At 40.7% G+C, this 13,415-nt stretch overlaps 1 protein-coding gene across 4 annotated transcripts in view; it reads right to left on the minus strand.

Moving 5' to 3' along the window:
- The window catches only part of LOC144827733 (sodium- and chloride-dependent neutral and basic amino acid transporter B(0+)-like), a 3,091,484-nt gene that overhangs the window by 1,491,110 nt on the left and 1,586,959 nt on the right, over positions 1 to 13,415 (minus strand). For all 4 annotated transcript variants that reach the window (XM_078685937.1, XM_078685938.1, XM_078685939.1 and 1 more), the window contains one exon: positions 13,252 to 13,351. In XM_078685937.1, coding sequence (XP_078542063.1) covers positions 13,252 to 13,351 — 100 coding nt within the window. The remainder of the gene's footprint in view (positions 1 to 13,251; positions 13,352 to 13,415) is intronic.

Consider the following 13,415-nt stretch of genomic DNA (forward strand, 5'->3'; position numbering starts at 1 on the left):
GTTTCCAAAGTGTGAAGGCCAAATCCAGAGTTCAGGGAATGCTGTGTGCATGTTGCCTAAAGTTATTCCTTCTGTTCTGGTGAAAACATCATATCATTCAGATGTTCGAAAAAACAGTCAACAGCTTCTGGTGAGAGTTCGACTAGGTTGGAAAATGACGCTACCATGCAGTCATGAGCATGATTGCTCTCAGTGATGGTTTGATCAGCATTGCTGACAGAAGGTCGTACCTGATCGATGCTACTTTCATCTTGTACTTCACTACCCTTTAATCGCAGTGGTGAAGTCTCCACGAATGCCGTCATCAGGATTGGTAGCCGCTGGGGACAGCACAATGCATAAGCCTTAACTGGACTCAACAAAGTCTCTGCATCCAATGGCACTTCTGATTGTAGTGTAAGACAGGTGTCCAACACGCATTCCTCGCCGCACAGCAAGCACCTTAATACAGGCATAATACAAGACTGCCACAAGGGTCTGAATGAAAGAAACCAGGTCATATTCAAATCTCGTAGCCGTGCTAATTCAAGGACTTTAGTTATGCGGTCCCGGTAGCGAATAGCTAGGATCGTTTCTTCCATTGTTGCTGGAGTCATGTCTGTGACACGGTTTGCCATAGCGAAGCAAAAGTAGCAAAAATAGGACGCCTGCTACTAGTCCCAACAGGAGAGGTAGTCCGCCAAAGATGGAATGGACGAAGTTAGGAAAAATACTAAGGATGGCTTTGAATGGGGTCAAAGCTCCCGAAAAAACTGTCTTAAATACACTTGCGATACCATTCGTATCAGAAATATTTAAGATTTCGCTTAGTATTTCTGCGAAGTGTAGGGGGCTATTTGTTGATAACAGTGAATGAATCTCTGCCGTTGTCCTTGCAACTTGGAGATCATACGTTTCTTTTGATGACGTTAACCGGGTTGGCGTCTGTAGGAGCACAGTCTTCATTCTGCTTAAAGTATCAATTCGAATAGAAGAGATATTTAAACTGGGCCATAACCTTGCCTCCCTGTCTGGAGCATCATTCGGGAACAATACTCGTTCACAGCACATGACCCTGGTAGTCACGCTAACGAGATAAGGTTTTCCTGGCAGCAGGCTGCAACATCTGCGATCTACAATTAGAATGTAACTCCCGTTTGAGAGTCTCCTAAAGAATGGTTCTATTTGTGTTGCAGGTGTGCCTAGCTGGTGACATGAAAGGTTATTTGATGTCCCTTCACAGGCCCCATGCAAACTTATACCCTGGCACAGTAGTATACCGCTTAGTGATCTTGCACAATTATTGCCACTAAGAAATACACTCTGTCCTTTATTAATGACACATGTGTGTGTGTAGGGCAAGTCCCATGTTGACTTAATGTATCCTTTACCCAACCTTTCATACTGGCCTGCCTGTATATATTTTTGGCAGTATTGAAACTGGAAAGTCGTTATTGGAATATTAATTATCCCATGTATTATCCATTCAATGACAGGTCGTTCTGACATTGTCAATGGTAATCTCTCAAGTTTATCAATGCTCAGAATTGTATAATCAGCACCCTTTTGTGCCAAACTGATTTGTTTATCAGTAAGGTTAAAGATATTAAATAGTTGATTAAACGCCAAGGCACATAGCCTGAACGCAGATTTTGTAACGTCCAGCCAAGCTGTACAATAGAACGTAATTGAGACTGACCGTGTTGTAACATCAGTAAGTCCTGCTCTATTATATCGATTGCTGAAGACACAATACTGTCCAGTGAATATATTCTGGAAGACAGAGTCATTAACCCATTGTCTACAACAGAAAGTGATTTTTCCAAATTAACACGGTCAATTTCCCGTATTTTTTCTGCTGTCTCAATTTGAGTTTCTTTCCAAGCTTCGTTATAAGCTGCATATATAGAGGCTGCTATGAAACGTTTTTGACGCTGTTTGCGTGGTCCCATAATGAAATCACGCAAGTCAGCACCTTCTTTAAGTAAAGTTAGGTGTTGCTTAATTTCTGCCAGTGTGGATGTTTGTAGCCATTGAAGGCAGAGTTTTCCCACACTGTAAGTAGTTATTATCCCTGGATGTTGTCTTTGGAAATATCTAGGGTCTGGCCTGGTCAATGTGAACCCCTGTAATTTGTTCAGGAATCTGTCTTGACAGTTATTCGTGTCTGTGGGCCAGATCAACCATTGTTTCCATTCAGGATGTGTTCTGTTTTGGTTTAAAATATGGTTTACGTCTATCTCAACATACGTAGTGCTATGACTGTCTGTTGTTGGCTTTGGATAGACGGTTTGTTTAAGTCTTTGATTTTGGCTAGGCCAAGACAGGTAGTTTGTTGAATAGTGTCATTCAAAAATATAATTTGTTCTGGGATCATGCAGGCTCTAAATAATGATTCTATACCTTGTACCTGCCAATCTTTTGTGCCCCAGATCGTTTTCGTTTCAATGTTATTGTTCCAGAAATCAAAACCAAATGTTCATTTTTTCAAAAAATGAGTCTGAATATATCAATTTTGTGTTTGTAAGCATGGTCTTCACTCCTGTCTTATTTAACAATTTGAAATAGAATGTTTCTGCATTACTTGTGTTAAACCCTGAAAAGTATGAATATTTATCATAAAATGTTTTCGAACTGCCTTTTGGTGGGGTTGCACAATGTTCCCATTGGTTATATTTTAAAACATTTCTAGGTTGAGAAGATTTATGCAGATAATGGTTACCATAGTGGTTGTAGCAAAACATCTCATCATAATTAGATGAACCTTGCAAATAATCATGTTCTGTAAATTTAGCAGACATCACAAGATCAGACATCATATCATTAATACTTTCAAAGTCCCAATCATCAGCAAATGTGTTTGGTTTTACAAAGTCACTCAATGAAATCTTAAATTGGTGTAGATACTTCAGGAGTTCAACCGGGCCATATATTTCATAATCAGTTTTGTCCCATGCTACCCCGCCGGGTATAGGATTGGCTGTGAAGTTTACTGAAGAAAGTTCTCTTTTCTCGATGTGTGATGACGTGTGTGGTTTAAGGACCAAGTTGATTTTCTGGCTTGCTGTGTCCATTTTAGCATATTTTCCCTCAATGAAATGTCCCAAGCATAGTACCATGATGAGCCAAAGTATGAGGACAAATGCACCTAATGCCACCCAAATTTCAATCCATGGAGAAATCAGATAGGTTTCTTTCAGTTGTTGAAAAAGTTCCTTTGCTTTGTCTTTAAAAGTTCTTGTTGTCGGCTGTACTTCTGGTTCACTTGGATCCTCAGAAAAATCATCGAAGTTGATGAAGTAGCCTGATGCTGTTCTGTCAATTGTTCCAATTGCTTCTGTGTTCCTTTTTGCTTTAGGAATTTGCTTTGTTACATCATCATAGTCATTTGTTACTTCATTGTAGATTGGTGTTTCTTGATGAAAAGTTTTGTTTTGGGTTTTAAGAGGTTTAAGTTCCATTGCTTTGTTGCATAGTCCTTGTTGATTCACTGTAGATTTTTCAAATGTGATCAGTCTCTCAGTTTGAACCTCTGTATTTGTAGCAACCGTTGGTGTTCTGCTACTTCTTGGGAGTCCACTTGGCCTACTACTTGTTATCGGCCACATGATTGTGGTTTAACCAGGTCGATGGATATGACTCGGTTCTCCTTTTTACCAGCAAGGGGCGGTAGTACTACTGATCTTGTCCCGTTGACAGATAAGACAGGAACTGCTTTTCTGTAAGAAGGCCCAAATTCCTTCTTTACCGCGATCTTCTCTCTGACCAGATCCCCAATTTTTGGATTCCAGACAGGCCTTGCTGGGACAGGTGGTTTCTCTTCAGTGGTTGTTGGCTGTTGTTTCAACTTTATGTTGCTGAGGTCTTTTCTTGTTTCATTTAAGTCCTGTAAAATAGGCAAACGATCTTTGATATCAAAGCATTTTTCTTTAACCACTGAAGTCTGACTATCAAGGTCCTGGATTAACATTCTAGTCCCAAACAATAGTTTGTACGGACTGAGACCTCTCAGAGAATTTCTTGGCAGATTATTAAGACTACGTTGGACACTTATTAAATGTTTGACCCACCCAGCTCCTGAACCTAATACCTTTGCTGTTATAGATTGCTTTATGCCTTGGTTTTTTCTTTACACCATCCCGTTTCCCTCAGGAAGGAAGTGAGAAGATTCCCAGAATGCAATGCTCATTCTGGCCAGGCACCCCCCCCACAAGCTCGAGAGCTAAAGGAAAGATATTGGTCAGGACGTAGCATGCTTCTAGCGTATATGCCATTATAGACTCGCAAATCTTTTATAACAGTTCAGACGTCAGCCGATCGCTGGGGCCACATCCATATGAATCTCGTGCATGAATCCACTGCGACCATGATATATTTATAGTTACCATCCCTTTGTAAGGGACCGCAGTGGTCCAGGTAAACACAGGCTAATGGTTTATCTGAGATTAGAAGGGGCGTCTGGGCTGGTCGTTTCACTGTTGATACCTTCATTCTTTGACATATTTCACATTCTAGTACATAGTTCCTAGTTTGTCTTCTCATTTTCGGCCACCAGTATCTCTGTTTTAATAATAATACTGTGGCTGAAACGCCAGCATGTACAGAAGCAAGCCCTTTGTGTGCCGCTATAATGAGTCCTAACCTATGTTCCATGTTTGGAATAGCCCTATCCCCCACTCCAGAGATTCGAGCAAATGGAACGTTATTCGTATCAGTTATGTATGAGTACTTTACTGGAAAGCCTTTCGGGAGTGTTTCTATCGCACCTTTTACCGTAGCGCAGACAGCCTGTAATATTTCGCTGTCTATTTTTGTTTTTGACCGGGTGATGGCAGCTACGGAAGCCGTTTGCACAGCTGCCTTCGCGGCCTCATCAGCCAATGAATTCCCTGCAACGTGAACGCCATCACGTTGATGACTCAGTGTATGTATCACGTGAGTCTTTTGTAGTTCTTTTTGTAAAAGAACCACTTGTTCCCAAAGCATTTTATGCTTGATTGTGCCACCTTTTGCATCTTTAAAACCGTTCTGAACCCAGATCTGCAAGTATTCATTATAAGACTGAACACAATAATACGAATCGCACACTATGAGTGTGGGGAATTCTCGATCGGTATTTTCAAGAGCCATCTTAAATGCTAATAGTTCTGCTTGTTGAGCTGTACAATCTACTAGAGATTACGTTTTAGTGATCAGTGGTCTAAATTTTCCTTCGTGCCAACGACCTTTAACAATCGCGCACGCAGCACTGTAAGCTTGTTTTCCCCCACTGCGGGTTGTGCTGATCCGTCTGTATATATTATACAGCCGTAATGTTCTAGGGGCAGAATTTCAGTCGGCAGAGGACATTCAAATTCATATTGGAGAAATTCTTGTGTTTTTAAATTAGGATCAAATTCGTATACCACGTCTGTTGCAGCAAGGGAATTGGCCCACTGTATCCATCTCGGATGTAGTGCTTTAGCATTCGGAATGCTTGCCTTTGTTACCGCCTCCAGGGCTGGTATTGGTGTCACGATAATTATTCGTTTACCTTGTGCTAGGGCTCTTTCTCCCGCTACAGCAGTTTGTACCGCGGTCAGAATTTTTTCCGTTGGGCTAAATTTCATTTCAGCTTTTGTGTACAAGTGTGATTTGTATGCTATTGGTACCTTTTCTCCCTCATTAGAGGTTAGGTATGTGAATCCGCATCTTCCTGGGATGACTCGAATCACAAGATTGCGTGTGTTATCACGTGTTTGTAGTTTTGTTTTAACTAACATGTCTGTTTGTAAAGATCTCAAAATTTCTGTGTGTTTTTGAGTCCAGTTGATTCTTTTAAAATCTGGTTTTATTAGATCATAGAGAGGTTTAACTCTCTCTGCATAATTTATAATGTATGTTCTTCCAAAATTCAGGAAACCTAGAATTGATTGTAGGTTTTTTAGTGTTCTGGGTGCTTGGATTACAGCACATTTCTCTAGGAAATTGTCAGCCAGGCTTTTGCCTTCACTTGATAGTTCATATCCTAAAAACAGGACAGTTAGATGGGCAATTCTCGACTTTTTAAAGTTGAATTTGTAACCCTCTGCTGCGAACCCGAGTATTATGGTGTTCACTCTTTTCAAGTGAGTATCCAAGTCATCATCTGTTAGATAGATGTCATCGACATAAGATAATGCCTCGTCATCATATGTTTGTAGTAACTCTGTTACTCTCGCTGAGAATAATCCTGGGCTATTCTTGAACCCCTGGGGCAAACGACAGAAATTTTTTGGGCGAGCCGTTTATTGAGAACCCGGTCAAATATCTGCTTTCTGGTGCTATATTTTGACAAAAGAATCCATTAGAGATGTCTAATGTTGTTTTGTATTTTTTGCGCACTATGTTATTCATTAGTGCTGCACTGTGTGAGTTTTGCACTGCAAAAGTTTTGCAACATGAGTTCAAGTGTCTGTAATCCAAAACAAGACGATATGAATCATCTGGTTTGGAGACAGGAAACAAAGGATTGTTCATTTGTGAGGTGCAAGTTTCAATCACCCCCTGGTATTCAAGTTGATCTAAGATCTCTTTTACCTGTTTTTTAGCTTCTTGCTTAATTGGATACTGCCTCTGTGCAGTAGGTTGTGATTTTAACTGGATTTTGTGAGGAGGAGAGTCCTCATCCTATCCCACATGATTTTTATATAATGCAGGAGCTTGGGCTACTGCCCACTTTCTTGCAAGTGTATATTTTTTATGTATTGGAATATGATTTGAGAAGGCAGGCATAATTATTTCTTCGCCATGAGGGCACTCCCTGACAAACTCTGGTGGCCAGTCTTTTTCAGCTAGAAGGATGTCATAGCCCTTGGAGAGATTATCCCAAAATAGACCCCTTATTTTCCTAGTCTTAACCCCCTCTATACGCAATGTTATTTCATATATTTTATGAGGTTTGCTAACTCTGGTATCTGCAGTTTCCACCTGAATGTATTCATTCGTGTCCACTGTCTCCAGATGATTCATCAGGATCTTGCGAGCTATGCTCACTTCTGCTGCGCTGTCTAGCATTGTCTGAGCCCATTCTCCGTTTTTCACCTGTGTCCTCAGTATTCTCGGCATGGTTGATTACTTTAATACTGGCTACCTTCTTCTTTGGAAATTGTAATTTTTTAATTTGATGAGCAGGTTCCTTGTCTTTGGACTTGACGTGCTCTTCCCTGTGTTCTGATCGTCCTCTTCTTTCCGATTTCTGCGAGGAAGTCTGAAAAGATTGAGAGGGACGTGTATCAATATCTAGATATCTATCAGGTTTTTTTATATTATCCCTATTTCTAAGGTTGTATTTTTTCACAGAGGGCTCCCTTTGGGGAGACTTGCATCCTTGGTCCGGAGATCTTTCTCTCCGCCGAGGAGACCTTCCTCTGGTTTGGAATCTTTTTTCTTTGGGAGTGGATTGTTTATTTCCATCCCAGCTCTTCTTTTGATTGTTTAGATTATTTTTAATAAATACCTTTTCAGGACTTTCAATTAGTTGGGGTTTCACCGGTATTCCACCCAAACTATCTCTTCCTAGTTCTTCATAGGATTTTTCTATAATTCTGGCAATTTAAAATGGTTGGTCTGCTATATCGGTCTCTTTCAATCTTTGGCGGATCGCCACATTTGCTGCTTCTCCCTTTATATTGGCTAGTAATATTGCCGAGACCTGCTTGAAGTCTGTTAGTAATTTCATACCAAGAGTTAAAGCAGGTTCTGGACCGTATTCATCTTGAATTTGTTTTAGCACATCTGGTATTACCGACATGGATGGAACACCATGTGTTTTTGTGTAAATGGAAGCAAAGACTGTACCCCAAGTGTCACAGTCCTCCACATGTGGTGCGATTCCCATTGGAAGGCAGATAGTCAGAATCCTGTGTTTCTCAACAGGGGTGGTATCTGGAAATACCGCCTCTATTTGAGTGATTTTTTGTGCTAACCAGAATTGAATTTGTTCCCGTTTTGCGGGTACTTTACCTAGACAGGACTGTATGTTCTGTGGTGTAATTTTATTTGTGTTCCCCTGATGCGGGGTCAGCTGTGGAATTTTAATAGCTGGTTGGACTGTTGAAGTCCGCATTACATATTGGACTAATTGTCTATGTATTTTAATTAATTGTTTTAGCTGTGCTAAAAGATCTGGTGCAGACATTTCTTCGATGTCTGGATGTGGTGTGTATCCGGCTAGGACCGGCCACGTTGCTCCTGGTCTACCTAGTGGACCGAGCCTTATGATGTGATTATTATGTTTTAGGGCGCCATTAAACCAGAGCAGGTGCTCTTGGTATTTGAGTGATATTTCCACCTCCTCGAAAGGAGTGTACTCATTCGGAGGTTCCTCTATTTTGTAGTAGTGGAACTCCTTTGTCACAGCATTTGCTGCTGGAAAGTTTATCCATGAATAGAAACCTCTGTCTGCCGATATTCGTGTGCCTCAATTACGAATATGACTGTACCACCTCTCGGTGTCAGTCCATTTTCTATAAGTTTTAATGTTATAGTTTTTCTTATGTTGACCGGGATTAGTATTGCCTCCGGGTCTTGCTGTAGGAGACTATTGTCAGCTGCTAGGAGTACAGCTGCTCTTCTAGCTGTCTCTCTTCTTTCTTCACTGTCTGACATTTTACTGACAGGAAGGTTGTTTTGTTTATTTGCAGATCAAGTTTCTACGGAAACAAAGATTAGATGCACAATATTTTGGAACAGTGTATCCTTCAACGTTGAATAAACCAAGAACCATACATAGGAGTCTCCTCCTACGAAGTTTGGCGGATTTAACCTTTCACCCACTCCAGACGTCTTTGGAGTATTATGGGAAAAAAGGGTCTGTGTGAAAAAGCACGACTGAGTTACTCTAATGTCTTACGTTAGATTTATCGCCTATCCAAACAGTTGGGCGCCATGTAGTGTAGTTCCTATTTTCCCAATAGGCTCTACGCATTGGAATAATATCTTCAATAGTATAGATGTAGGACTGTGGTTAACTAGGTCTTCTACTGACGATATTAGACTTAAAGTTATGTGTTTGCCAGCTAGCTCAGAGTTCACTAGAAACTTTCTCGAATAGGCAAGGAGGAGTTTAACCTCCCTGGATAGACAAGAAGGGATTTAGTTTCTGACAACCATAGAACATGACAACTTTGCTCCCCCTAATCAAGAGTATATCTCTAGAGTCGTGTGAAAACAAAAGACAACTTATTTTACTCAGTCAGTACGTGCATTCTTAGTTTCACCAGATTGTAGAGAAAAGGAAGAGACGGGCGTGTTCAATAAAAAGGTGTTATTTATTGATCAGTCTCTTTTCTCATACAAGAGAAATGAATCGCTATTATTGCAATACTTATAGTTAAGTAAAGTGCATACAGTAAAAACAGAATTCTAAAATAATACTGTAAAAGCATTGATATGGTTTCTTAGCCTTATGATACTTTAAAATGGATAAAATAGATACATACATATATACATTGACTAATCGTACTCAACTGATGCTTCTAACTACACCTACCCCAGTGTACCTGACCTAAGCCTAATACGTGGGTGGGAGTAGATAAGTAGCAGTTTAAGTTAAGTTTGCTTTGCCAAGGGTCTGCTTCAAGAATTCTCTGTAAGGGGTTATTCAGTTCTGTACCTGGGATTTAGAAGGCTGGAGGGTTGGTATCTCTATCTCAGGACTTGATATCCCAGCTGCCTGCGAGGGCGGCTGGAAACGCCGGGGCTGGATTTCTCGGCAAGAGAAAAGGCAGCGTCTCTCTCTCAGCGCGTCAAAAGGGAGGGGCAGCGTCCGTGGGCTTTCTCTGCATCAGCTGGGCTCCTCGGCAAGTCACGCTGCTCCAATCTCGTCACCACCGTGTGTTTGCTTAGGGCAATGTCGGTATTATTTATACCTGAAAGGTGCCGAGATTGACGTAAGGGTGGACATAAATACGTCAATAAGGATGTCATAAGAACTGGTCGTTCTTACATTCTTTACTGGAGTTCTTGGCTAAATCAAAACAATAGCTGCGGGGAATTTCACAGGTTGCTGGAGGTTTGATTTGTTTTGAGAACTCTGTATGCTTTCTATGGGGGCTGGAGGGATAGTGCTTGCCTAATGTGATAGCATGCGCTATGACCTAATCAGAAAGCGGGTTTCTGTGCCGTTGTATGGCCACTATTGATTTATTAACCGGACAAGGGTCAGAAACAGGAAAATCGATACAGTTCCCATAGGAAATACATCACAATCTGGGCTGCTCCTCGTTGGGTCGGCGGTGCAATACCCATTGGGTTCCCTGGAGTAGGGGCACTTTATCAGAGATCTTTTTCCAATAGCCGTATGGTGAAGTGGGGGTGTGGGGCCAGGAATGTGTAGACGTAGGGAGGTGATTAAAATAGGGTTCAGAGTACCAAGAAAGCCAAACTTTATTCTGGGGGGTCTCTTATCCTAAGTAAAAACAGGCAACAAGGCCTCCACCCAAGCTAAATCTCTCGGGTTAGAGTGTCCTTATTGATCAGTGAAGGTCAACATGTTTCTCTCTTTAAGTATATTCTACCTGTGATTTATCAGTACCAGAATTGTGAGACTATCTACACTTTAAAATATGGTGACATGGAATTATCCTCACAGCAGCCAAATATCTACTTTCTAGGATACCTATTAAGACCTGGATCTACCTGTTTGGAGAGAAAAAATGTGAGATCATTCAGGCTGGTATAGTACACAACAAAAACGGTATAGTCTTTTGGGGACCCTGACTTCTTATCTTTAGTGTTGAACGATGGACACAATTGTGTTGAGGACTCTAAAAACAGGTAAAACAGAGACATGTGTTGCGTGCCTTCAGTGAGCTAATGTGAACTATAGCCCTTGTGGCACTCCATTAATGCAGCAGAAGTACATAGATGAGGACTCACCCACTTCTGTAGACTAACCAGGCTTCAAAGGTACCCGGTAGGTCACGCATAAGGCATTGCTCATATGTGAGATTGACTAAAAAGAGGGAAACAAACGAAAGTAAGTGGCAACCAACATCATTTAATGTGCACAGAAATGTCTTCTCATAGCTCGTGCTCATTCACATTTTATAGGTGCTCATTCACATTATGGTACATGTGTCAATTTCTGTAATAGTCACCTTTCCCCTCTGGCACAGTTTGGTTAACATCCCAAGTGAAGTTGTTGTAGAATACCAAGGTAAAATCTAATAGTACTGTGCTGGCTTTCACATAATTATGCAGTGCTGGCTTAGTTCTAAGACTGAAACAACTACAATCAATTCAAAAGGTAAAAAGCAGTCCTCAAATGTTGGCTGTGTGGTGCTCAGCTCTGCCATGAGGTTGCGGGTCACCGTGAAATATCGGGGGGCAGTGAGGCGTTAACCCCCTCCTTGTGGGTGCCTGAGGAAAAATGCATATAGGGTATAGATTCTGTTTAATAGTTGCCTTTAGCGTGAGATTTTTTTTTTGTTTTGATAATGCAATCACCAACTAGAAGTATCAATGCGATTCAACCTGATAGGTTCTTTAAAAAAGCCTTGTCAGGACAGGGACGGGGGGAGAGGATGTGGCCTAACGGCTAGATCGGTCAACCTCAAAGCTGAGGAACCAATTTCGAGTCTCGGTTGTTTTGTTTACCTTGTATTTGTGGCGTGAGATGTCATTTCTATTTCTGCTGCATCGCTTTGGCATGTGACATAGTCATGTGGGGGTGGGCTGGGCGGCTTGATGTTTAGAACATTGTTATCAGCATTCTTAAAGCGTTAGAATATGAGGTTTGGAAGGAATTATTAACAAGCTTGAATGGTCCAAATTTAACAGGGGAAAAGTGTACGGTATTTATCCGTCCATGAATATGTTGGTACATTTAGCATGTTATTCCCAAAAAGTTTGTTATAGGTGCTATTTATAACCGAAGATAAATAACGTGCCCCACGGTATTGTTCAATCGAAAGTTCCTGGATTCTGAGAACTCCGAATCAGGGCCGTTTTAAGTTGTCCAACCATTTTTAGATTTATGTTTTTTTCTGATGTAGAGTTTTGGTAGGGTATATAAAGCCATACACAACAGTTTTGTTATAACATTTGGCGAAAGATGGATTTGTGGTATACAAATTCAGCACCCATGATGGTGCCAATAGGTACACCTAAGCAAACATCCATGTGTTCTACTTTGTTGTCAGTGCCAGAATACTTACTTTTTTTAAGTGTAAATAATAGTGCCTCCATTGGTTTCCACTGGACTTTCTAATATTTCCAATATGTGCCAATTTTGTCAGTTCTGATTTTATATAAATCATTACTATGTTGAGTAAACTTAGAAAAAAACATCCCAAGGTTTTGTCGTGATGCTTTCATTCCTTTTCGGTAGTGATTCTCACAGTACAAAACATGCCTTTTCTGCTAGGCTTAAGCAGTTTTGTATGATAACCTCATTGTTTCAGTTGCTGAATTGGAATGTTTCAGGGGGAAAGTAGTCAACTTTGGTGGTACATTTCCTTCTGATGCCGTGTCCATACGACATTGTCATTTACACTTCTTGTATGAAGTATGCTGCTTTTTGGCTGTGGGTTGGTGTGTAAAGGAGTGATAAGAAGGTTTTGTTCCTCTTCTAGCCCAGTGTTCTCAACATTTATTTGTAGTTTATTTTCACGTATTATACATTTGCTATCTAGGGATACGTGACTTATCAGTATGCTAAGTTCGCCAATGTTTCTTTATGCCAGTTCAAATGCAAAAGATTTTGGCTATGTATCTTCACCGAGTAGTAATATGCGGGGTTATTGCTGTAGATCCACTGTTCCTTATAATGGGTTATGTTTAAAAGAGCCAGTTCACGGTTATTTAATATCCAAAGAACAGGAGCTGTGTTGACCTTTCCTTTTAAAGCAAATGGGATGATTGTACGGATTCATATATTTTCACAGTATGGTGCAAGATATTTTTGGTCACCTTACATTGTAATTGTTCTGTTTCATTAAAGGTTAATTGAAAGGACAACATCATATTTCACCTGCCTCTATTCCCTTAACCACAGAGAATGTGGCAAGTACTTCGACACACGTCAAAATGAATTTCTTGGTCCTTCTTGTGTTTCAGTATTACTTGTCTCTGTCGATTCAGTCATCGAGGAGGAGTGTGAGTCAAGGCTAAATATGGCTGTGATCTCTCAATTCAAATGCTCCATTCATGTTCATTGTAAAACTGGTTGCACCTACAAAGAAGCACCCCAATCACAGCGACCATAAAAATGCATGGGTGCTCATAATATGAAAGAAGGAAACTGCTTACCATATATCCACGTAATTGCTACAAGCTCAAGAAGTGCTGCAATTAGGAGAGTCCATCCACCACAGTAGTAGTCAATTAAACTGACCCAGTAAATACCTGCCTTTAAAAAATAGATAATATGGTTCAGTAAAGCCTTTATAAAACTACAAAAGCTCATTGTTTCA

This window comes from Lissotriton helveticus, chromosome 4_1 (genome assembly GCF_964261635.1).
Source record: "Lissotriton helveticus chromosome 4_1, aLisHel1.1, whole genome shotgun sequence".
Taxonomy (NCBI): domain Eukaryota; kingdom Metazoa; phylum Chordata; class Amphibia; order Caudata; family Salamandridae; genus Lissotriton; species Lissotriton helveticus.